This window comes from Mytilus trossulus, chromosome 6 (assembly GCF_036588685.1).
Source record: "Mytilus trossulus isolate FHL-02 chromosome 6, PNRI_Mtr1.1.1.hap1, whole genome shotgun sequence".
NCBI lineage: Eukaryota > Metazoa > Mollusca > Bivalvia > Mytilida > Mytilidae > Mytilus > Mytilus trossulus.
This window is the reverse complement of record NC_086378.1, coordinates 13,333,207-13,361,064: the sequence shown is the minus strand read 5'-3', so window position 1 is coordinate 13,361,064 and position 27,858 is coordinate 13,333,207. Positions and strand designations below refer to the sequence as shown.

The following is a 27,858-nucleotide window of genomic DNA, read 5'->3' as shown; positions in this document are numbered from 1 at the left end:
CCCTTCCAATTTTATGATATAATAGTATGTAGCTGTTTTCATTAGAACCATTAATAATATATCCACAAAAAGATATGTCATATAAAACGTGATTAATTCATCACCATAATTTCATCATGTGCTATCAGATATACGTTTTTAGTGCCAATATCAATAAAACACTATCCAGTTACGATTATCTTCGCATTTTTTAATACCATAATCACGATTACCTTTTTATCCGAGTTACGATTATCATCCCAAATTTTTCAACGGCAATTTTCAAAGTGCTTAGACAATTCCAGTGCACCGTTACGATTCAAATATGATGTAATGGTATAGAAAAACATTGCAGCTGAGTAACTAGTGACAAAAACTTGCTACATTTGAGTTAAATGACTGTAAAGATTTTACCTATATCTGCCGTCGCCATATTGGGATAATCGTAATTGCAGTTACTATTATCTCTTTAATACCAGTGATAATTAGAAGTTATTAATAAGGTAAAGAAATAAAGTATGTTAATTTTGCAAGAATCAGCTCGCATCTTATCCATGAAAAACCTCTTATATATAAGTCTTTCATTATACGCCTTATTTGAATAGAACATTTCCAAAGAATGATTAAATCACAGTTTTTCAAGGGGAGGTTCTCATTGTTTCTGATCACTTCATATCCAACAAATAAGATTTAGGCTTGGGGAATAAGTGCAATATGAAAGTAAAAGATATATGAAATGATTTGAAAAGAGAATCATACGAACACGAATTAACTCATTCATGGGTCCATCAACAATGAGCTAAAAGCAATACAAGATAGCAATAGGATATGTAAAAAGTTTACACGATGAGAGTAGCTGCCTAATTTATATCATGAATATTATTTAAAACAACTGAAACAATGAGGCAGTCACGACAACAGAGGTTTGACCCACAATTGTTTACATGGAAACTGGTTATGTCAAGTCAGGAGTGTGACAGTAGTTTTCCATTCGGTAAGTGTGTTTAAGCTTTTGATTTTCGGTTTGAGAATGTTACTCGGAGATCGGTATTTTTGTTATTCATTTTTTTTTAAATAGGGATTCTTATTTTTGCTAACATCAAATTATCATGTTTTAACACAAAAACGTGCTATAACTTGAGCAGGAAATTCTACCACTTTCAAAGCGACACTTGTTATGATTGGTATTTTTGCATCAACGCTAAAAATAGGTTATGTACGAATTTATCAAAAGAACACATTAAAATTGTATTTAAAAAAAAAGTTGCTATACAAAAGGTAGGGTAATTGAACATTTGATTAACTATGGATCTTCTTTTACGAACTGGTTGTGAATTTTTAAAGGACCTAATAGTAACTATTCATGGTGTTTTAATAAGTTCAAATTTTTGTTCTTGAAAAAAATATATTTGTGCTTTCTATGTTGTTTCCACATTGTTTCGTAGAAAGCTCGTTAACTTGATTCATTTGATGCTTACCTTCTGGTCTGCTGTTCTATAACAACAGCAAGAAAGGCAATATGAAACCGCCATGATTGCCACTACCCATTCCGCAAAGGATAACAGACTCATAAAAGACAACAGAAGCACAATTCTCATTTCATAGTTGTTTCTCTGCAATTAAAAACGTAGATACTCATTATTTCAGGCTAAGGGAAATACAAAACGTCAAAAATCTACTTTTTTTTTTGTTTAGTTATCCACAAAATCAGGTTTAACCCACCATTTGGTTTTCTTAAAATGTCCTTTACCAAGTCAGAAATATGGCAGATGCTATCTTATAGTTCATTTCTATGTTTGTTGCATTTTTGCTTTTTTTGTTGTACAATGCTCTTCAATTTTGTACTTCATTTATCCCTATAAACATATTTTGATTCGAGCGTCACTGATGAGTCTTTTGGAGACAAAACACGCGTCAGCCGTTTATATAAAATTTTAATCCTTGTATATATGATGAGTTTATTTGTTCTGTTGTTTGGTTGTTTTCCTCATAGAGTTGATGTGTTTCGACCGGGTTTAGTTTGTAACCCGCATTTGTTTTCTCGAAATCAATTTAGGTATTTTAAACAGCTATATACCACGGATGCCTTTATTTATTCTAACTGTTATATGAAGAATTATGAATTTAACATCAAATCATTGTCAATTAGTTATTGACATGAATTTCGGTACGCATCTTCGTTCTAGATAAACAGATACTTCAGTCTGCAAATCAAATTCACAATATCAATTTTTTTGGGTGCTCTGTCATAGCTCATAAGTTTAAATAGTAGCCCTTCTCTAGGTATAGTAGTAGGTGCAATTGATTCGGATATATCATTCGTCGTTTTCCATCTGGTTTTTCATGAGGGATTAACATATGTTGGTTATTGTTTTTCGTAATTATAAGTTAGACATCTTACAATATATTTTGAGGAAACCCACACGTACGTAGCCTCTGGCTGTTTGCAATCCTCTTTAAATAAATAAAGAATTAAATTAAATATTTTGCGCACCTCTGAAAGGTTTGAGGTATTTTAAAGGATTAAATATAGGTTTTGAAGACAATTGAAAAGTCTCAAATTCAGAAAATACATACATTAACAAGCCAGATAATGGATTGCCATTATTTTTTGAAAAAAAATACATCAATATTGATACCTGTTGTCGTGCCCATGCTATTTTTATTGACAGGAATACACAGGAATTGTCGCCGAAGCAGTATTGATCGTTATATGAACAAAAGATAATATTTAAATTCTTGGAATATTTTTCATCTGTGTTGTAGGTTCTTACTTCTTAAGAAATTTATGTAATGATAACTCAATGCACTTGAACTTTATACTTGTTTGGCGTTATAACTATTTTGATCCGAACGTAAATGATGAGTCTTATGTAGACGAAAAGCGTGTCTGGTGCATTTAATTTAACATGTTATATTCCTGTTATCTTTAATAAATAATAACAGCCATGCCACATTCTTCAAGTACGATCACCCTAACCTATTTAAACTAAAACCAAAATGTGTGCTAGGCTTTATGTTCAATGCATCTAATTCAGAATTAATTTAGTCCGAACATTTGGAGTGTATTTAGAATAAAAAAATCCGAAAATGTTCTTTTTTCTTAGAAATCTTATATGCTTCTACACTTTCTTTTTTATAACGATAAGTTTGTAAAAGCAATTTAGACGTAAATTTGAAGGATATCATAATATATATTGCAAAACATAATTTTGATATATTTGAATGCTTTGGTTACCATGGAAACGGCATGCAAATTTTCCATACTCCACATTTTTTATGAAAATTTAGCAAAATGCACAAAGGCGTATTATGATGCTTTCTTTACAAAAAAAATCTTCATTTCTAAAATCGTATTGTAGATAGAAATAGGTTTTCTGTCCCATCAAACTAATTTCGATCCAGATAACCTATTTTTGAACACAAAAAATTAATTTGTCAAAATCAGGAGAATTAATTCTTTTATCCATTTAGATTTTTTTTATAAAGCTACATCTTTCAAAAGAAAAAACGTTGGGGTGTATGCTTAATTAGAAACATTAAGCTATAAAACTTCCCCTCTGTTCCTCATTTTAATTTTAATAACTATTTACACCACTGGGTCGATGCCACTGCTGGTGGACGTTTCGACTCCGATGGTATCGCCAGCCCAGTAGTCAACACTTCGGTGTTGACATGAATATCAATTATGTGGTCGTATTTATAAATTTCCTGTTTACAAAAATTTGAATTTTTTGAAAACTAGGTATTTTCTTATCCCAGGCATAGATAACTTTAGCCGTATTTGGCACAACTTTTTTTGGATTCTCACGTCTCTTCAACTTTGTACTTATTTGGCTTTATAAATATTTTGATATGAGCGTCACTGATGAGTCTTATCAAGACGAAAAGCGCGTCTGGCGTACTTAATTATAATCCTGGTACCTTTGATAACTATTTAAACAAGAATTATCTCCCCTTGCAGAACTACTCTTCAGTGTAAAAATAATAAGGAGTGTGTGTGTGTGGCAAACACAATCTGAACAATTTTTTTTCTAAGGCAACATTTTTAATGCTTTATGTCTCTGAATATTTCATAGATTTCAAAAGCGATAGTTAAAAGCCATATGAGAAGCTGTTAACACAAAAGAAGACATATTTATTTGTAAATTTAGACCATGACTGGTATGAGTTGATAGTTCAAAACAGGTAAATATTCAAGTGCAGGGTGTTATTCCACTTTTATCTCTAAAATCGGATGTTACAGAACTTACTTTATATGAAATTGGTCTTCTTATAAACTATAAAACAGAGGAGTATACCATTTGTGAACATCATTTGAACTATGCAAAAGAAGAAAACGTCTAACTTGGGTCAAAAGAAAGTGTGGCATACAACCATGCATATGAAAATAAAAAGAATATTACGTGTAAAAATCTTAGTAAAACCGGCCTTGAAGTGTCTATTGGTGCACGTAATAAGTTTGATAACCCTTACTTCATTTTAAGAACATTAATCGTAAATATATTTAAAAATAAACAAATATATATATATTTTTTTTTTACACCTTTATTGGCTGTAATAATTTCACATGACTGTCAGTGATAGCTTATGAATATGAGACATGATAAGTTCTTGAAAGGACCTCAGAGCTATACCAATTTATCTCACGCTTGCACATTATATTTTTGTCTAATTACGTAATACACAATGTATTCACAAGTATATACATAATCATGTTAACTGTAATTTTTACATCAATTTGCACAAACTACAGAAAGGAGTTATCAGTGCTACTAAAGGTTAAACCAGTAGAGACTATTTGTCATGAATCTATTTTATTAAGTTGTTTACTTAATGCACTGTTTACAAAAATAAACGAGGGGCGTAAGGGGCGTATTTGCACGGAAGAAATGGAAATAAAATTGCTATATCACAATGAACGAACAATTAAAAATCTCATACACTTTGATCTTTTTATCGCTTTCACGAAACACGGGAAATAACGAACCTTTTTCACGACTGCACATGAAATATAAATGACAAAACACGTTGCACGAAAATAATCAGGTACCACCCTCATATCCTAGTTACAAAATTTACTGATTGGTGTCTCATATTTGTTGTGCATAAATTAATTTGTTATAAATTAATAATTCATAAAACGTAGTACGGTTAGCTACATGTATAGTACATCCATTTCATTTGAAATCTAGTTGTTATTTTATTTAGATGATTCATTGACAGTCATTACACATTTGTTTTATACAAAAATAGAAAAATAGAAACATAGTTTAAATTAAGACAGATGTTTATAATGTTTATACAATAGCATACAGGTACATGTTTTATCAATTGTACATGTTCATCAAAGACGCAACTGTTTCACGTGACATTATCAAACTTATACAATAAAATGCATAATGTGAAATAACAAAACTGGTCAATCTTTTTTTTTGTTGAAAAACGTACATAGCGGTATTTAAGCCTTTTATTTATAACTATGTAATAATTTGTGTATGAAGGTGCAACAGCATGCAGAGGAATTGCTAGGGGGAAATGAGAACGACACTATCATTGAAATCAATATAAATTTAGCTACAAATGAGAAATTGAATCACATTATTAACAGTTAATAAAGGCAACAGTAGAAAACAGCTGTTCGAAATGCATCAATCGATTAAGAAAAAAACATATCTAAAACCGAGGGAAACACATCAAATATAAGAGGAAAGCAATAACAAAACAGAAACACTAAATTGCAACACTAAAACAACTGAACTATAGGATAACAACAGCCATTTTTCTGACTTGGTTGAGCCTGGTTTTTGGCCAGCCAAACCTCCCGCTTTAATAGCAATGTTACACATAACACGAACATGACAACATTACAAGACTACAATACAAACAAATGGAAGAAACATACAGGACAGAGAAATGCACAAATAAACAATGCAACTAAACTCATTATAGATACCAGGACTACATTTTGTATATACGCCAGACGCGCGTTTCGTCTACAAAGACTCACCAGTGACGCTCGAATGTAAAAAAGTTAAAAAGAACAAATAAAGTACGAAATTGAAGAGCATTGAGGACCAAAATTCCTAAAAGTTTGGTCAAATACAGCAAAGGTAATCTATGCCTGAGGTATTGAACATTATGACAAGCTTAAACATGTATTAAAGGTACCAGGCTGATTTTTTCTCTCAATCGATGCATGAAATCAATGTCTTTCAATTTGTTTAATTGAAGTCTGAAGCTGGCATGTTAGTAAGCTGCTAGTAGATTGTTGCTATTTATGTTTTATTGTCATTTTATTTATTTTCTTTTGTTACATCTTCTGACAACAGACTTGTACTTCTGTTGAACTGCATTTAAAATTTGCGTATTGGTATGATTTTACTTTTCTACATTGGCTAGAGGTAGAGGGAGAGGGTTGATATCTCATAAACATGTTTAACCCGACAGCATTTTTGCGCCTGTCCAAAGTCAGGAGCCTCTGGCCTTTGTTAGTCTTGTATTATTTTAATTTTAGTTCTTGTGTTCAATTTGGAAATTAGTATGGCGTTCATTATCACTGAACTAGTATAAAAAGTTTTTAAGGCCAGCTGAAGGACGCCTCCGGGTGCGGGTATTTCTCGCTACATTGAAGACCTGTTGTTTTTTCTAGGATCGGGTTGTTGTCTCTTTGACACATTCCCAAATTCTATTCTCAGTTTTATTTCTAAAAAAAAATAGGATTGAGTTTTTCAAGAGTATCGTTGGGACCTACTAACATGTACAATTAAAAAATACGTGGTATGATTTGATTGCCAATGAGACACAGGAGACCAAATGACACAGAAATTTCCAAAATATGTCATTGTACGGCTTTCAGAGATGGGGAAAACCAATATCGCACATTCATGTTTGTAGAAATATCCTGTCTTATATTTATATTTTTTTGCCTATAAGAAAATAGAAGTGACTTTTATTTTATGCCTCACAGACTGTGATGATTGTGATGATTAACTTTTTTTCATTATCTAAGTGTTACTTTCTATTTATATCTTGAATACAATAAGATTTATTTTGCATACAGTTTTGTCTTGAATCTACTACATAATCCAGTCTAAAGTAGGCTCCTCTACAGTCAATGTTTACAAAACAAAATTTGAAATCAATGATGTCTTTATATTGTAGATTTTTTCACCAAAAATTCCATTCATATATACACATGCTTTTGAAGACTGTTCTCCAATATTGCACTAAGTTTCCATTTGTTTGTTGGTATATTTTACAAAAAGGAGCATAAAACCAAAATAATGGTTAATAATAAATTAACTTAAATATTATTGAGCTTTTTTTTAATTAAACCTGATTGATTAAGACACTCATGTTTTTCATATAGACATGATAGACAAGTTGACAAGTTTTCTTTCACTTTTACAGGAAAATTGTTTCTCTGATGCTGGTAGTCAAAACCAGCCAATATTCAGCCAAAACCCTGAAGCTTCTGTCTGTCGAGATGGAACACGTGAGAAGCTTAATGCTCATCTCTTAAGCCATTTCTAAGCATGACCTATGTGAAATATGATGCAAGGTGACTAACATATACATCATTTTAAAGGATATAAGAATATATAAAATAGAACCATTATCAGACTACTATATTGTAAACCAACTTATTCTCGTTGATACTTTATTTCGCGTTAATATCCTACTAGATCATTTAGTTGCGATTTATTATCGTGGTTTTCAAAGTAAATATCAAAGTAGTACGTATTCGAGACAATTAATATTTGCGTTATATTTTCTAGTGTTACTTTTCTTGAATGTCGCGAAATAAATTTCTCGCAAAAGCTAGTTGGTTTACATTATTTGAAATATCAGTGTTGTACCTTTATTACATTTGATCGTTTTCATTAATATCCTTTCATTTTATGATTAATTAAGTATGTTTGATCGAGTTATGCAACCATCACTATAATAAATAACTATAATTGTTTATCAATTCGAATAATCCACAAAAAAAAGACAACTGTCTCATGTTTCATCGTACGATATCCAACAAAAATACCATAAAACATTGATACTATTTCACTTATTTATTATCAATGATATCGATACTTACTATTATTGATCCAATTAAACCAAGACTGTAAATACCAGGTATAACAACTGATGCTGCAATTATGCTACATATCATAATTCCGGTTTTCTGAGAAGGAAAAAACATTGAAATGACATGAAATAAATTTTAAGGGCATCAGGGTTGACGTTGTCTTCCATAACAATGGTTAATGCACCGGTATACTTCTGTTGCCTTTATTTGATAACATTTGTTATACGAGGTGTTTCACAGCGGAATTGTAATGTCATGTTAAAGACAGGCGCCAATAGTGAAGAAGGATATACTTAGCCTAAAGAAGTATATCTAGATTTGTGTTTTGATTTGTCGTCATGCATGTTTTTCTCTGTAGTAGAATGTAGGTTATTTTTACGTAGATTTTACCTTTGCGTTATAGTTTTTTCGGGGTTTTTTTTACACGTTATAGATAATGCATATTTTAAGGTTTTTCTTGTCGTAGAACACCCCGAGGTGTGTTCTACGACAAGAAAAACCTTAAAATATGCATTATCTGACTTATATACCGTCAAAAAATATTAATTTTATAAAGATTTGTAAAATTTAGTATCCTATTTTACCGACAACACTGAAGTGGGATATTCCTTTCTAATGCGTTCAGGTTTTAAAACGTCCTGCGGCTCATTAAGATGTGAAATAAAACTCATTAAATAATTTAGATATAAACCTTTTAAAAATTGTTATACATACATGTACACAATAAAAATATTACTGTAACTGCATGAAGTAAGACAATAATGTCTTGTTACAATCCGATAACGGTGTATGACAAATACAAGACACATTGTAAGTTATTTATTGTACCACCTAGCTTATGGAAAAGGGGGAGGGGGTATGTTTTTTTTTCTATTTGTTATGTTATTTCTATCGCGGAAAAATGGTTATTTATTTAACCATTTTACTTGAATCGAATGAAATATTCAGAAAGATTGTCTTTCGAATAGCAATACATTTTATTAAAAGATAATCAGGATAAAATTATATACCCTCTGCACCCGACCATTTCGTGAGTTACGTTAATGTTATTCAATAGAATATAAGATTATTTTATTAGTTGATCATTTGATAGAGTAAAAGGTATACATAAATTTTAAAAAGTTAAAAGCTCCGTGTTGAAGGCCGTACTTTAACCTATAATGGTTTAATTTTTAAATTGTTATTTGGATGGAGAGTTATCTCATTGGCACTCACACCACATCTTCCTATATCTATCTAAGAACTGACACGAGGACGAATATAAATACATGTAGGTCACAGTATGATTACCTATTCAGTGTGTATCGTTCTGAACATGCATGAAATATTTGCCACTGGACGTTAAGCAAGCAACCAAAAATAAATCAAACTATTCAGTTTGACTCAATAAGATTTTCAAAATCTTACACACGAATATGTTAAATCTGGATTTATTTTTATGAAAGTCTACATCAAAATTCATCTGATCTGTATGATAATGTTTCTTTATTATAGCGATAAATCAACAAAACTTCAAGTTAAATTTGTTTCTAAAATTAAATTGCGGATCTACAATGACGGTTTCTTTTACATCTATCATCGGTGGAACTTTAGAAAATAAATTTCCAAATCGGCAACAAATAACTATTAGACGAATAAAATTTTGAAGTAAAGCATAGATAGCATGTTTATCAAGGAAAATAATGACCTTACACAGGTCATTATTTTATGCCTTGAAGCATATACCATTGAAACATGGTATCGTCCGGGTTGATTCTGAAAAAGAATGACCTGACGTTCTGAAAGAAAATAACTCCATATAGGTATATAATTATGGTTTATGACGTTATCTATGCTTTTGAGCTAATTTACTTGATTTTGCCATGTGATTATGGACATTCCGAATTGATTTTCTACTAAGTTCAGTATTTTTTTTATTTTACTCTTTAAATATTGAACTAGAAACAAAATAAAATGAATTTATTGTTAGTTTATTATGAGTTCAAACTTCTGTAATTTTTTGTTTGATATAATTTTTTATGATTACTAGAATTCACTTGCCAAACATTTAAATCGTTAAATTGTATGTTTTGTCGTAACTTATTTTGTTGTAAAAGATTTAATGACTTGCGAATTTTAGGAATGGTATCAAAAGTCATAGGTACTTGGGAGAATAACAATTTATTAAGCCCAACCCCTTTTTTCAACATCCGTTATATATTCCGTTCGAGTGAACTAGACCGGGCACATAAACGGGTGGGTGCTCGGTATGTATATCTTCCAGGCAACATGTCACGTTAGGCGACAATAAATGATATAGAATATAAAACTGTCCCGACTTTCATGACTTTATAACAGCAGTATACCAGGGTACTAAAAGAATAAACTACAAAACTTAGATGGACTCATGTTATTGATAGAGATCACAGAAAACAACTTATGAACAACACCTATCTGACATTACTAGCAGTTTCTTAAAAGCTAGTCAACCATGATGTGCTGAATTAAAAACAAATCACTACACATAAAATGAAATTAGTTTATCATTTCATAAATAAGATAAAGATTAACTGCGAAGCTTTGAAAATTAGGAAAATTGTTAGTAGCATTCAAAACATCAGAACGAACTAAAAACGACAAAGATGAGAATAACGATAAACAGTTTATGTTAGTATAAACAAGATGATACACAAATTACTGATTTCATCATACCTCCAGGTTTTGTCTTATCAAACAATTTTTGTTTTAAACATTTTTTATTTTAAAAAAAAGTTTACCCACCAGGCATTTCCAGTTCTGTTTTCTCCGATTTTTCATACAGAAGGGAAGAATACCAGTTAAAATGCACTGCAATAGTATAATTGGAAATGTTTAATAATATTATATTTCAGAAACATGATGATGGACACTTAAAAAAAACATCTTAGTTCATCTATTTCAATTCTGCAAAGTTGTATCTGTAACATAACGAGGTGAGTTGTGTAAGCTGGCAGTATTTTATTCGCCGTGATGAGTTAACTAAAATTTGTATAGTTATTTTTTGTAAACAAATCTGATAAAATGAATTAATAGTAGTTTTTTTTTTAACTCCGGAATGTTTTACGCAAGATTTTAAATCTAGAGCGATTTTGTACAAGAAATAATTGCACTAGTGTTTAGATTCTAACATTCATGAAATACTTAAGTATTACATTTTTTTAATTCTGAACACATGATAACACAATAATGCCATGTTTTCCTGTTTACAAAACCTTGAATTTTTCGAAATCTCAGAATTATTTTATCCCAGGAACATTTTACCTTAACCGTATTTGGCACAACTGTTTGGAATTTAGGGTCCTCAATACTCTTTAAATTTGTAATTGTTTGGGTCGATAGCTTTTTTGATCTGAGCGTCAGTAATGAGTCTTACGTAGACGAAACGCGCGTCTGGAGTGTCAAATTTTTCGAAATCTCAGAATTTCGTTATCCCAGGAATATATTACCCTAGCGGTATTTGGCACAACTATTTGGAATATCGGGTCCTCAATACTCTTTAATTTTGTAATTGTTTGGGTCGATAACTGTTTTGATCTTAGCGTCACTAATGAGTCTTATGTAGACGACACGAGCGTCTGGAGTTTCAAATTATAATTCAGGTAATTTTGATAACTTTTTAACAAATCAAATTAAAAAAGCAACTCCTTGAAATCAAAATTTCAATAACAAATTGGCAATTTGTTTTGGAATCAAGATAGATCATAAGTATAACTTTTTGGAAGATTGATTTTTTTTATACTTTACCAAAACGAAGATAGTTTAATTTTTTTTCAAACATATAACAAAAAGTATAGTTTACCATGCTATACTTTTTGTTATAAGTGAAATTTTATACCCGGACTGATGTTTTTTTTCATGTACACTCTAATTAAATTAAGGCAGTTTTCAATAACTGCAAGCTTGGAAAATATATTAGATTAGAGTGTACACGAAAAAACACATCAGTCCGGGTATAAAATTTCACTTTGAGACATATCTCGCCTAAAATTTTCATAAAATGTATCTAGAACACAAAAATGATATTTATTTCAATATTTTGTATAAATCACAAAGGTTTGATTATATAACTAAATACACTAACCATTAATTTGCAAAACTTGTCTCCGAACTAGCAGATTTAAGCAAATAATAAGCCCGATTTCGTTCTGGGATTGAACAATCCCAAATTGCAGAATATCATGAATCTACCTTAACACACAATAAATAAATGCATTTAATTTTGCAAAAGACATGCTCGAATAACATACTGAGTTACTATCAAGTGCAAGTAACACAACATATGAAACAAAGAGTCTTTTGTGAATTATTCTTATTATTTATTTGTATTTACATACATGTACCTACCCATCCAGAGCATATCAACGTTGTGATGTCAAAGACAAATTGCAGACGGCTACTGTAATAGCGATTGCATAACACGTAGTGTGGTAAATATGGGTGGTATGAATTGTCATCATGGTCGAAATAATAGTAATATTCATTGTTATAACAATCGTTATAATTCTGCATTGAAATATAATTCAAAACAAATCCAATTGAACTGGTAATCACTAGCAAAACGCCGAGGATAATCTGTAACCGACCAAACATCTTTAATTGCCGAACTAACAATTCTTCTTGTGGGATTCCATTTGTTGGAACTTGTTGAGTCTCGAACCCCTGTGTCATCATAGTTGGAGATTCAGGGTTGTTTACAGGAGCTGCCGACACACTAGAATGAAATAAAAACAAAAAAATTCATGCAAACTTTTTTCAAAGCAGGGATGGTAGATACAAAATACTTAGTAAATATTAAAGGACATATGTATCAGTTGTAGAGTACATTATTATTATTATTCTAAACAATATATGTATGTTTTCATATATAGTTGTAATATTGATTGTTCACTTTAACGTCGTATTAATTTGGTTTAAAAATTTCTCAATTGAAAAACTTCACGACATGTTTCGTTTGTTTGTGTAATTATGTCATATATTATCATCTCGACTTAAAGTGACACAAAGTCGTGCCATCAGTTGAAAGTATAAAAGACCCTTCGGTCGATCAGCTGCGTTAAGATTAAAATACTTATATCACGAGTCTTCGTTTACCTATTTAAAATGTCTAGAGACGGGTAGAAAAAGAGTGAAATTTTGCTTAAATAAGTTAAATAAATCAGTTCTTATTCAAAAGACCACTTTTATACATGTTGACGTTAGTTGTTTTTGTATCAGTTAAATGTTTATGATGCTTCCCTGTAGTGGTTGTTGTGATCACTGTTGTTTTGATTCGTGAACCGGATTTGTTTTTGCTTAATTGGTTTATTTCTATTCAAATGCGACACACCACTGTTGCCGTTGCCGTTATACCGTTACCGTTACCGTTATTTACTCATGTGTCTGAGACGCTATAGAGTTAGGAATGGGTCACACAAGAAGATCAAACTGGATATGTAAAGAATAGATTTATTGGTTTTAATCTTTGACAGATACAAGATATCATTGATTTCACTGATTTATATAAAATTAAGGGGGCTATAGTCTTCGTTGATTTTCCTAAATCGTTTGCCTGTCTAAAACGAAATTTTATGTTTTCAGTTTTAAAACATTTTGGATTTAATTATTCTTTTATAAGATGGGTTAAGACTATATATATGGATATTCAAACATGTGTTATGAATAACAACTGGATATCTGATGTCTTTAAAAACACCAGAGGTATTCGCCAAGGATGTCCTTTTTCTGCTTTATTATTTGTTTTATCTGTTGAAATTATGGCTTCAAGGTTAAGAAGCAATACTGATCTTTTAGGTATAAGAATCCAAATAGATTGCAAAAGTCATAGTATAAAAATTTCGCAACTATCAGTTGATACTTCTTTATTTTGTTGATCTAAATATGACGTTCAAGTAGCTATGAACGAAATTGAAATATTTGGTTCTTATTCAGGATTGAAACTAAATAGAAAGAAAACAGAGGGGTTATGGTAAGAAAGCTTAAATCATGTTAAGACAAACGTGAGGGAATCAACTGGAGTAATGGATCAGTTAAAACTCTTGGCATAAACTTTGGGCAGTGTAGGGAGGAATGTGAAAAATTAAATTGGGAAAATAAAATTGAAAAGATAAATAAATTATTTTGTTCTTGGCAAAAAAAAATCCTTCTATTTTGGGAAAAATTTTGATAATCAAAACATTAATGGTGTCCATTTTTTCTTGTGTGGGATCTGACTGCATAGTTCAAGAGAAATATTTAAAACAAAATAGTAAAAAGTTGTTTTAAATTTGTTTGGGATAATAAACAAAATAAAGTAAAAAGAAATTCAATTATTGGTCCGTATGAAAAGGGGGGATCGGATATGATAGATATAAGGAGTTACTTCACTGCTTTAAAAGATATTTGGGTAAAAAGATTAGTTACTGATTGTGAAGGAGGTTGGAAAAATATACCTGAGCACTATTCTTATAATTTTGGGTCAAATTGGTTAGTGTTTCAAACAAACAGTGGGGATACGCTAGACGAAAGCACTGAACACATCCCAGACTTTTATAAAGATATTCTTAAATGTTGGAAATTAACTGGTGGAGGTCTAAAAGAACAGACAAAATTACAGATATGGTTAAACAAATATTACGAAACAATAAATTTATTAAATTGGTAAATAAAGCTTTATTTTCTAAAATTTATATTATAAGCGATCTTATTTATGTAAATGATATCATAGTCGAAATAGTTAAATAAATTAAAAAAAAAAAATCAAACTGGATAGCTGAAATTAATTTAGTAAAAAATCAATACCAAAAGATTGGGCAGCAATTTTAAAATCGGAAAACTCTGTAAAAAGTATTGTTAATATACAAAGAAACAAATTTATATTGGAAGGTTTACCTATAAAATTAGAATCACTATAAAAAAAACTTGTATATATATAAAAAATGAACCAGCTATTGGACGTAAAAAATGGCTGCGTATATTTAATATAGATGGTGTGTAATATCAAAATCATTCAGATATTTAAAAGAAAATAAACTTAAATTTTTAAGATGGAAATAACTATCACATATTCTTCCTACAAAGAAACTTTTATGCAGGTGGAAAACTGTGAACGATAGTTCTTGTAATTTTTGTACACAAGAAGAAGATTATGATCACTTCTAATTATGCTGTGTCCGTATTTAAAACTTTCTTGAAATAAAACAGATGAAGTTTTAAAGAACAGTAAAATAACGTTTAAGATAAAACTAATACACTTGGTATTTGGATATAAAACTTCTGACGAAGAATATTTTGACTTTAATTATTTTTAAAAATTTATTGGTTTTTCAATTTTCAAAGCCTATTTCTTATCTGATCAAAAGACGAAAAAAAAAAATAGCAACTATTAGAAATCATATGAATAGTCGAATTAAGTAATGTTTTTTAATTTATATTTGCTATACAAATGTAATATGTGTTTTACAATTATTCACTACCCTGAGTGAATAATGGATTGTAACAGGGAACACCAGGAGGAGCTTGGAATCCTGAAGAATAGTGTAACAAGACAATATTTGAAATGAATATATAATAATGTTGTTAAAAAAATGGGTCACACGTAATATCGATAGCAAATGTAAGATGCAAGTTCTGTGAGTCAAACTTTTTACCTTTATATACAATGATATATGTATAACTGAGGTAAATTTCATAATATAGTGTTGAAGTTAGCTTCACAATCCACGATGTCATAAGATTGTATCAATACGCGCAGTAATTGATGCATGATTTCAGGTTGATAGAATCAGAAATAAGTCCTACTCCTGCTGGACGATAAACCATCTTATTCTAACTGTTTTACCAGGTGCTTTTTTTTTTATAAATAAACATTTGCATGTTGAAACTAATTAACAAAACATTCAAGTACATTAATTGGGCAGTAATTGATACATATTTACTGTATGTATCGAAACTCTTAAAAGTATTCGGTTAACTTTGGAGAATTCCTTCTGTGCCTCTCCGATAATATTTAATTCAATAGAACAGGGATTTATGTGAAAGCTTAAACTCGTAATGGATAACTGTTATGTATGTTGATTTGATGTTAGTCAATTGTGCGTTGTCAATAAAATCGTAAAAAAAGGTAATTACTTATTTCTATGTAAACAAACTTTTATTTCAAGAATTGAGAGAGACCAGATGTCTGCACCCAAAGAACTTTATTGCGGCACATGTTAACAGTTACAGTCTCAGATAACAATTTGATGAGGTAACAGAACTACTCACAGATAATATAGTTGACTTAGTGATTATTGCCGACTCAAAATTTGACAGTACCTTTCAAGAAAACCTATTTTAAGTTAAAGGTTATAAATTACAAAAGCGTGACAGAAATCAGTACGGAGGTGGCTTACTTATCGTGATTAAATCAGACTTTCAATCTAGTAGAAACAATAATTTGAATCTAATATACTTGAAAATATTTGCTATGAAATTTTATAAATGATGCCATACGGCTTATTATGGGAGCATACAAGCCTCCATCCATGAAAAATGATGACTTTATTAAAAATTTTACAAATTACTAGATAAATATTTTGTGTCATATGACATTATTTTTTTTGGTTACCTAAATTTTTATATGTTGTCTGCTGAAAAATCTCAGACCCTGCATGATTTATGTGATATTTTAAACTTGTCCAAACTGGTTAAAGTCCAACATGTTTTAAAAAGGGTTGTAACCCATCCCTTGTAAATGTTATTATTACAAATAAAAGAATATGTGTTTTAAAACAGAAAATAGTCGAAATAGTGTAAGTGACTGTCACAATACTATTTCAACAGCTGTGAAAGGGAATTTACCTGCACAAAAACGCAGGAATGTAACATATAAAAGTTATAAAAAAATGATTTACAGAAAATAAAGATTTCAGAAAATTGTACTGAGAAAGATTTAAATAGAATATATGATGATTAGACATTTGCGGAAACTGTCAAAGACCTACAATTAGGATTACGCCCCAGTCTCACTAGACCACAATCGCACTAGGCTCACCACGATCTAATCAGATCGTGGTGAGGTCGCGGTATGAGCGGCATAAAAATGTACATTGTCGTTGCTTTCACGATCCTACTACGTCCTAATTACGCTTCTACAACGATCCCGCTACGATTATACCACGTTCTCACCACGCTTATTCTGCGACCTCACTACGCTTATTAAGACCTTTCTACGCTCTTCACGTTCTCACTACGACCATACCACGATTTGTGCGATTGCAACACGATCTTACCACGCTTCTACTGCGATTATAGCACGCTCGTCCCACGACCTTCCTACGACCATGCCACGCTCATTCCGCGATCTTACTACGCTCTCAACAATAATGTCTACACCGAACTCCATATAAATACTGTTTCATTCCTTCTATTTCTCATCTATAAGAATATTTTACGAAAACAACACAGACACCTCATCTTTATATTCGTCAACTATTGCTAGGTAAACCTCGGGTAAAAATGAACTTATAGAATTCCGAGCAACTCTGAAGTCACACTGCAAGGTCGAATACTTGTCAACAGTAGCTAAATGTCTTAACGTGATGGCAAGTTTAAGACCAGCCGATAGGGCTCTTCTAAATAGCGTATCCGTCTTCTTAATTCTTGGACCAACGCGGTTAAGAAGTTCATCGAGCATCACTGGAGACATTCTTAAAAAATTGAAGAAGAAAGGTTCGTAGTTGGGTCGCGGTGAGAACGTGATGATCGTAGAGAGGTCGTGATAACGTCGCTGTGAGATCGATGCGTAATCTCCCCGAATAAAATCACGCTCTCGCTACGATGGTACAGCGACCTTTGCGATCTTACCACGACCTTACTGCAGTCTCACTACGCTTTTACTACGACCTTTTACTAAAAACACCCACCGTCGATACAATAAAGTGTAACGATAGTGATGTGTTTCTGTAATTGAACAACGATTTGTTTAAATATATTTACAATATCAATCATTAACAGTTAACATTTATTATTGTATACGATGTTATCAAGGTTAAAAATGCTGTATGAAGTTTGATAGAATAAACTAGCATTATTTAAAAAAAAATAATTATTTTGATTTTGATTTATGGACGTTTTTCTACCCCACGATAGTAGAGGGGTATTATGTTTTTTGGTCTGTGTCTCTGTTCGTCCGTTCTTTCGTTCGTTCAGGTAAAATAAAATGTAAGCAAATCCTGACAAATTTCAAGGTTTGGCTGTTGGCAAACAGACCTTTGAAAAGAACTCATCTATACATATTCAAAATTCGAACCTTGTGAAAAACAGTAAAATTATTAGGCATTGAAATAGACTATCAGCTAAATTTTGATGTTCATATAACCTCTATCTGTAGGAAGGTATTACAACAAATAAATGTTTTAAAACGTTCAGGCTCAGTCTTGAATAGACTTAGTAACCTTACTATATTTTATTCTTAGTTATTTTAATTTTTGCCCTTTGGTATGGCATTTTCGCACTAAGAAAAATTTTTAAAAATCTAGAAAAGATGCAGGAAAGAGCATTTCGTTTAGTATATGAGGATTTTACCAGCTCCTACCAGGACCTCTTATTTAAAGCTAAAGTACCCCTTGAAGATCAAAAGGGTGAAATAAATAGCTCTAGATTTTTTTTTAAATTATAAGCAATATAGCTCTTGCGTGCTTAAAAAATTAGGTGAATATAAAAAAATCTAAATATTCTTTCAGGTATGCAAATATTCTTTAAATTCCCCACATCAAGTCAACCCGTTACGGTAAAAAAAAAACTAGAGGCTCTAAAGAGCCTGTGTCGCTCACCTTGGTCTATGTGCATATTAAACAAAGGACACAAATGGATTCATGACAAAATTGTATTTTGGTGATGGTGATGTGTTTGAAGTTCTTACTTTACTGAACGTTCTTGCTTCTTACAATTATATCTATAATGAACCTTGTTACCCATTAGTAACAGAGAATTTACCGAATTAATGAAAATTGTTAAAAATTGACTATAAAGGGTAATAACTCCTTAAGGGGCCAATTGACCATTTAGGTCATGTTGACTTATTTGTAGATCTTACTTTGCTGGACATTATTGCTGTTTACAGTTTATCTCTATCTATAATAGTATTCAAGATAATAACCAAAAACGGCAAAATTTCTTTAAAAATTACCAATTGGAGGGCAGCAACCAACAACCGATTGTCCAAGTCATCTGAAAATTTCAGGGCAGATAGATATTGACTTGATTAACATTTTAACTTCTTGTCATATTTGCTCTAAATGCTTTGGTTTCAGAGTTATAAGCCAAAATCTACATTTTACCCCTGTTCTATTTTTAGCCGTGGCGGCCATCTTGGTTGAATGGCCAGGTCATCGGACACATTTTTCAAACTAAATACCCCAAAGATGATTGTGGCCAAGTTTGGATTAATTTTGCCCAGTAGTTTCAGAGGAGAAGATTTTTGTAAAAGATTACTTAAGATTTATGAAAAATGGTTAAAAGTTGACTATAAAGGGCAATAACTCCTAAAGGGGTCAACTGACCATTTCGGTGATGTTGACTTATTTGTAAATCTAACTTTGCTGAACATTATTGATGTTTACAGTTTATCTCTATCTATAATAATATTCAAGATAATAACAAAAAACAGCAAAATTTCCTCAAAATTACCAATTCAGGGGCAGCAACCCAACAACAGGTTGACCGATTCATCTGAAAATTTCAGGGCAGATAGATCTTGACCTGATAAACATTTTTATCCCATTTCAGATTTCCTCAAAATGCTTTGATTTTTGAGTTATAAGCCAAAAACTGCATTTTACCCCTATGTTCTATTTTTAGCCGTTGCGGCCATCTTGGTTGGTTGACCGGGTCACGCCACACATTTTTTAAACTAAATACCCCAAAGATGATTGTGGCCAGGTTTGGATTAATTTGGCTCAGTAGTTTCAGAGGAGAAGATTTTTGTAAAAGATTACTTAGATTTATGAAAAATGTTTAAAAATTGACTACAAAGGGCAACAACTCCTAAAGTAGTCAACTGACCATTTCGGTCATGTTGACTTATTTGTAAATCTAACTTTGCTGAACTTTATTGCTGTTTACAGTTTATCTCTATCTATAATAATATTCAAGATAATAACCAAAAACAGCAAAATTTCCTCAAAACTACCAATTCAGGGGCAGCAACCCAACAACAGGTTGACCGATTCATCTGAAAGTTTTAGGGCAGATAGATTTTGACCTGATAAACATTTTTACCTCGTCAGATTTCCTCTAAGTGCTTTGGTTTTTGAGTTATAAGCTAAGAACTGCATTTTACCCCTATGTTCTATTTTTAGCCGTGGCGGCCATCTTGGTTGGTTGACCGGGTCACGCCACACATATTTTAAACTAGATACCCCAATGATGATTGTAGCCAAGTTTGGTTTGATTTGGCCTCAGAGGAGGAGATTTTTGTAAAAGCTAACGCCGGACGACGACGGACGACGGACGACGGACGACGGACGCCAAGTGATGAGAAAAGCTCACTTGGCCCTTTGGGCCAGGTGAGCTAAAAATAGTTTAAATTTGCTGCTCCTACTTTATAGAACAGCCTTCCAAACCATTTTCAGGACTGAAAATAGTTTTTTACATTTCAAAAATCTTGATCATTCCTGGAACTGTTTTGCTGGTGGACGTTTCGTCCCCGAGGGTATCACCAGCCCAGTAGTCAGCACTTCGGTGTTGACATGAATATCAATTATATGGTCATTTTTATAAATTTTCTGTTTATAAAACTTTGAATTTTTCGAAAAACTAAGGATTTTCTTACCCCAGGAGTAGATTACCTTAGCCGTATTTGGCACAACTTTTTGGAATTTTGGGTCCTCAATGCTCTTCAACCTTGTATTTATTTGGCTTTTTTAACTAATTTGATCTGAGCGTCACTGATGAGTCTTATGTAGACGAAACGCGCGTCTGGCGTATAAAATTATAATCCTGGTACTTTTAATAACTATTTACACCACTGGGTCGATGCCACTGCTGGTGGACGTTTCGTCCCCGAGGGTATCACCAGCCCAGTAGTCAGCACTTCGGTGTTGACATGAATATCAATTATATGGTCATTTTTATAAATTTTCTGTTTATAAAACTTTGAATTTTTCGAAAAACTAAGGATTTTCTTACCCCAGGAGTAGATTACCTTAGCCGTATTTGGCACAACTGTTTGGAATTTTGGGTCCTCAATGCTCTTCAACCCTGTATTTATTTGGCTTTTTTAACTAATTTGACCTGAGCGTCACTGATGAGTCTTATGTAGACGAAACGCGCGTCTGGCGTATAAAATTATAATCCTGGTACTTTTGATAACTATTGAATGTCGCTGTTCTGCTTGCAGATAATGTTTGAGCTGCTAATTATTTATGTTGCTTTTGGTTGCTCTGGTCTAGCATATTTTGACTTCATTCAAAAATTTGTTGCTTATTTTTATTGCATGCTATGTATGTGAGATTTCAACTTTCTATTACAGGTTGTTTTATATGTCAAAATGCACCGTTTTTATGTTATTTATATGGTTTTATATTCGGTCAAAAGCTCCATAGAGCTTGTGTTGCTTATTTGTACTAATGCCAAATCAAAATAAAGTGTTCTTATCTTATTTTGTTTTATCTAATCTTATCGTTTCAAATAATTATTTCAACATGAAAAAAACATATGAAATATTGATTAATTTGGTAAAATTATAGATACTGAATCATGAAATCAAAGACGTAACAGTAAATGTCAAAACAAAAAAAAATAGATCTATTTACAGAGTTGAAATGTAACTTTAAGCTATATTTCAATAAAAGCGTGCAAATATAAGGTCATTTAAGAAATTTCTACAATGGACATTAAGACTAGCGTACGATTATCATACACGAGTTTATATATTACCTAAAGATCTGTGAACGCAGTGAAAGTAATTGTAAAATATGGAAAACAACACGTTATTAATTTCTTGCGTCCGAAGCGCTTTTCTGGATTGAAACCGTTACTATCTTTCAATAACTTTCTTATATATATAATATACAGGAGTGTGATCGTGGTACTATATAGATGTTTCAAAGACGTCATAAAATGCATCAATTCACAGAATATGAAATAGCCTCCATCCAAACTTATGTACTTAATCTGGATTCACATGGATGCGTTATGTAGGCATACCTTGACAATTGTATCTTCTTGGCGCACTCTGTTTCGTTTTGGTCATTATCGAATCTAAAAATGAAAAAAATGACATTCAATAATGACCCTGTTTTGTATGTTATTTGATGTATGCAGTATTACGCTAAGGACATTCCCAAAAAAACAATATGAAGAATAGAAAGGATACCAGGTTGATAGTTGTAAATGATAATTCCAATCAAACAGTCAACATAATTTCAAAAAAATAATACGACTAAAGGGAAAATAACAATAAAAAAAACTTCACATGGAAGAAGAGAGACTAAGCAAATATTAACCATATAACTGCAAAAGGGATCTAATGTGATTTTCAAAAAAAAAGGAAATGTTTCTTATGTGTTAAGTAGAACCACTTTACTTTTCTTTAGTAAAGCAAGTGAGTACTCTTTATAAGTATCAATAATGGGGAAAGAATGTACCACCACTTAAAACATAACTCTAGATTTAACAGTCTCGAAAAAAAAACAATGTTGACCATTGTTGACGTTTAAAGTCATTCGATTAAATAAAATATTAAATTAAAGGTCTAAATTGCTATACATGGGACATTGTGGGACTCTTTTTAATTTAATCAGTGAGGCAAACATTTCAATACAAGTCAGTATTATGCACTATTTATGTTAGTTTATAGTTTAAAAATATATAACAGACAATATCGAAAATACGTAACAAGATGTTTAGTTAAAATAATATGCGTCAACCTAATTATTGTCATTAAATTAACTGAATGATATAAACAGAAATAGTGTTTAATGAAGAAACGACTTTGTTAATTTAGATATTGACAGTAAAGCGTATTTATGCAAAAATAATAAGTTTTACACCATAAAAAAAATTGCTCTACAAACCTCTTTTCATCTTCCATTGCACTCATATAATAAAAATCCTTGACAATTTGGCAAACGTATGTTTAAAGAGCTTCCTGTTTACCTTTTACAAATATATACCTGGGCTATTCATCTTGGATATTTAATATGTTTTATGTAAATGAATAGGTTTATATTGTGCAGTTTGTAAACACAGACAGATTGCGACGTTAACGTAGATAATTCGTACATTTGTATTTGTCTCACATAATTCACCTTTTAGAACATAAAATTTCAGCATGTGTAGATACATAATTATGTATGATGGATTCATTCAACAGCTCAGTTAATAAATAACTATAAGGACAATGCAGATTGCACAATATACATGTAGCATAATTAGCAGTACAGAAATGAAATTTTAACATTAAGGCAGCGACAGCGTCGTTAAGGGTTAATAAGCACTTTTTAGTTGGTTGAATACAAGTGTGTAGGCATTCTGTTCACCAGAATATAAAAAAGATAATTATTCAGACATTAAAAAAGCTTGAATGGTTGTGTTACGAGTATTTTGATTTGATTTCAGGTGTTTTAAAGTCACTTTTGATCACCGCATTTAGATTTTATAATTTTACAACAATTAATATATCACCTATAACACTGACTACTGAAAGAAAATTTTAGCCAAACGTACATTGTATATTAGGGTTGTCCCTAAAACAACTGGGAGATAACTCTGTAAAATCAGCTTAACGTTTTAATTATGTTTGTTTTAGTTAAGGAAATATTAAGCTTCTCAATGATCAAAATTAGTGTTTTTCAAACTGCTATATATCTTACCAAAGTTTTTTGATAAAGTGATTGGTTCAAGTTTTTTGAAATTATATTCTTTTGTCAAAGGGTCAAAGTAAATATCTTGTCAAATTTTATGAAAAATTAAACAAGCCAAATTACAAGGTGTAAGGTACCACCTGGACTGACAAGAAAACATGTAGTTGTACTTATTTAAAGAAATAATCCCTGAAAAATTTACAAATATGCAATTATTGTTAGTTGTAAATTTGGAGCCATCAAATTTCTCGTAATGAGACGATATGTGCTTTGTTAGTGCTAATTATTTTGTAATGTTCTGCTGAAGAGAAAATGCGCAAATTGTATATTCAACACAGTAAAAAAGGCTTATTGATCCTTAGTTATAAACTGCTTCCTTAATATTGTATTATTTTGAATTGTATTTATACCATATTGTGGTAACCACATTGTGGTGGTGCTATTTTAAACGAACCTGTCGGATGAAATCACCATTATATACATATATCTACTTAAAAATTTCGGTCTAAACGGTGAATTTTGTTAGAAAATACGAACTATTCAAATTAATGTCGCAAACGGCCTGTTTTTACACAATAAATAATGTAAAAATATCCATTTACACAATAAATATTAAATATCCAAGATGAATTGCGCAGGTATATATATTTGTAGATTGGTTAGAGTCAAACAGGAAGTTTTTTAAACATACTGTTGCAAATTTTGTTCAGAATTGTAATTATATGAAGATATGGAAGACGAAAATAGGTTTGTTTTATTTATAATATTGTTTAACTCAGCAGTTTGTGAAAAATATGCCTTACTTTCAATCTAAACTAAAAAATATACTTTGTGTTTCTATATTGCATTGGATTGTGGTAAAGGGAGAGGCGTCAGATTTAAAAATAATTTCAACCACATCTTTGTGCTGGCCCGAAATCGGGAGCCTCTGGTCTTTGTTAGTCTTGTATGATTTTCAATTTTAGTTTAATTATATACGTCATTGTTTAGTATGACGAACATAATCAACGAACAAGTACTCTTTTTTGTTTAGGAGGCAGCTAAATCACAGTTCCGGATTTTCTCACAATATTTTCAGATGTTTTCTGCCCACTGTCGGGCTGTTTTGTCTTTGACACCTTTCACATTTCCTTTCTCAATTTATTTTTTAATACATTCATTTAATTCATTATGTGGTGAAAATAATTGGCTTGAATCATAATATTCTATTCATTTATCTTATTACTAACTAGACTTTGTCTGATATTTATTTTAAAATTATTGTTTCTTTACGAAATATTTCATTTTACCAACTTTTATTAAAATCTTTGAATCCCTGTTAAGGTTTAAAGAAAGTCCAATTCATAGCAATTAAGACCTGTCCTTACGAATTTAAATATTTCGATGAAATTTAACGTCAACAACGGTCAACATTTTGTTCTTGGCTGCTTATGCTTAAGTTATGTTTTGCGAAGTTCAATCAATCATTTCTACATTTAAAAATGCATGTACAAAGTCAGGAATATGATAATTTTAACGTTGTGTCGTTTGTTTTCTCTTATTTATTAGTGTAAATTCACACGATAAAACGTGTCGGGGTTCTTGTCTATCCCAAATTCATGTATTTGGTTTTGATGTTATATTTGTTATTCTCGTGGGATTTTGTCTGATGCTCGGTCCGTTTCTGTGTGTGTTACATTTTAGTGTTATGTCGTTTTTCTCCTCTTATACTTAATGCGTTTCCCTCGGTTAGAGTTTGTTACCCCGATTTTGTTTTTTGTCCATGGATTTATGAGTTTTGAACAGCGGAATACTACTGTTGTCTTTATTTTTGATGTGTTTTTTTCATTTGAGTTGGCCTTTGAGTTTGATTAGGAACTTTCTGTTTTCAATTTTCCTAGGAGTTCAGTATTTTTGTGGTTTTACCTTTGTCAAACTCTCTCCACATAGATAATTTCAAAGAGTACGTACTTCGCTTACTAAAGAAACGAACACTGGATACTACAGCTGATTACCACAAATGAAGCGTTAATTAATATTATCTCCAAAGCACATTTATTTACTCTCCAGTTTTAGTTTGGTTAAGAGTTGCTTAGTCTTTAGTTTTCAATGTAAAGATTTTTTATAGTTGTTTTTCATGCATACGTATTTGTTTTGTCTGTTTCATTACCCTTGTGGTTTACAAATGTCCAGTTGGTATTTATTGATTTCTTATGTTGTTTTTTTTCGTAATATTTTTATCCTAATATTTCATGCATCAAATAGCATACCGAGTGGTAGCACACAGGGTCGTTTCTTATTAACATTCATTGTTTTTTAACATTTTACATTCGATGAGACCGGGTGCAATGTCAATGGTAAATCTATATAAATTACTCAATGCTTTTCAACTTCGTATTTTATTTGGCTTTTTTACTTTTTTGGATTCGAGCATCACTGATGAGTCTTATGTAGACGAAACGCGCGTCTGGCGTATTTACTAAATTTAGCCCTGGTATCTATGATGAGTTTATTTACCTCCATGTTTTAACGTTTTTAATTAAGCATGGAAATACAGCTGCACGAAATATTTCTGATATATAAAAAGATTTGATGATACATACGGTAAACTTGTTTCTAAAACAGCAAAGTTGTAATTAAATGTAATTTGGTTTATCACATGCAAATATTTGTTCATATATAATTGAAACCGGTAAAACATTTGGCATGAAACAGTTTTTCGTAAAGACAGGTGTAGGACATATTATATGATAATGTCATCTGACATCATGCATCAAGTACTGTCCGCATTGATAAGACACTATCTAAGATGCGGGATTTTTCCAATGAATTTATGGATTGTAAAATTAACTTGAACAAGACATTTTGAAGTTTCGCAAAGTCATTAGTATAACACGTGACCGTATTCACTTTGACACACAGAAGATGCATCTAACAAGCGTTTTCATGATATTTTTATGTGTTTACATTCTTAATTGCAAGCGCTTCAAACGCAAGAGTAAATAAATTAAAGATAAAAGTAGTTTATACCGCTGTTCCATAGTTATAAACTGATTAGGCTAAAACAAAACTGGGTCACAAACCAAAACCTAGGGAAGCACATCAGCTATTTGTATTGTAGGAAAAGAACAGAGCATCATCAACACTGAACTGCTATAATAAAAAACAAACGTCAACATTAATAGAAATGCACTACTATTAGTTGAATAGAAATGTATTACTCCAGACTAGGTACATGACATTTCAAGAAAACATTTTTTTTTCTAAATAGAGGAATTAAGTCAATTCGCTTAAGTATATTATTTTTTCCACCTATCCCTAGACCCCTTTAAAAGGTAAACGAAGACTCGTGATATAAATTTGATTCTTTTCCAACAGTGTTTTTTTTTCTTCAAAAAAGCTTATCAACCGAATGGTCTTTCAAAAATTCATCTGAGACTCTGTGTCAATTGAAGACACAATGATAATATATGATGTATGTTCACAATGCGAGTCAAGTTTTGAAATTTGTCAGTAACGGAATCTTAAATGCAGAAAAAAAAATACGACTTGCAGGTGGAAAACTATGTTCCATCTATCATTGTCTATAGTGTTTTCAATATAAAAAAAAAATGCTCTGAAACTGACACAGATGACCATCAGATGTAATTTTGTTTTTACAACTATGCTTTAAGGATGTATTCTTCTGACGTTTCAGTTTTGTTGAAATCTTTTTTCAAAACATTTGATACCACACTCACTGAAGAAAATTTCAATGAATTCTTTAAATATATAACCAAATTTAAGACTGTAAAAAAATGAGTATGTTCAATGTGTAGTTTTTGAGTAATCAATTTTCAAATTTTATTACCTATCAAGTCAGTCCTTTTAGCCATAGTTTTGAGAAAATGGGTGAGGAGTACAAGACATATTTTTTTTTAGAATCATTTACATTCCATATATATTTGTTTTCTTTCAAATGTCTAAAATACG

General features: G+C 31.3%; 1 protein-coding gene across 2 annotated transcripts in view; it reads right to left on the bottom strand.

Annotated features, from left to right (window-relative positions):
- The window catches only part of LOC134720823 (uncharacterized), a 28,830-nt gene extending 5,624 nt beyond the window's left edge, over window positions 1-23,206 (bottom strand). The window contains exons 1-6 of one of the 2 annotated variants that reach the window (XM_063583355.1): window positions 23,119-23,206; window positions 22,250-22,303; window positions 12,428-12,794; window positions 10,826-10,891; window positions 8,075-8,161; window positions 1,458-1,592 (exon numbers count right to left, since the gene is read on the bottom strand). In XM_063583355.1, coding sequence (XP_063439425.1) covers window positions 1,458-1,592; window positions 8,075-8,161; window positions 10,826-10,891; window positions 12,428-12,794; window positions 22,250-22,303; window positions 23,119-23,144 — 735 coding nt within the window. In that variant the 5' untranslated portion in view covers window positions 23,145-23,206. The remainder of the gene's footprint in view (window positions 1-1,457; window positions 1,593-8,074; window positions 8,162-10,825; window positions 10,892-12,427; window positions 12,795-22,249; window positions 22,304-23,118) is intronic. The other variant, XM_063583356.1, reaches the window with a different exon arrangement.
- Between the last annotated feature and the right edge of the window lie 4,652 nt (window positions 23,207-27,858).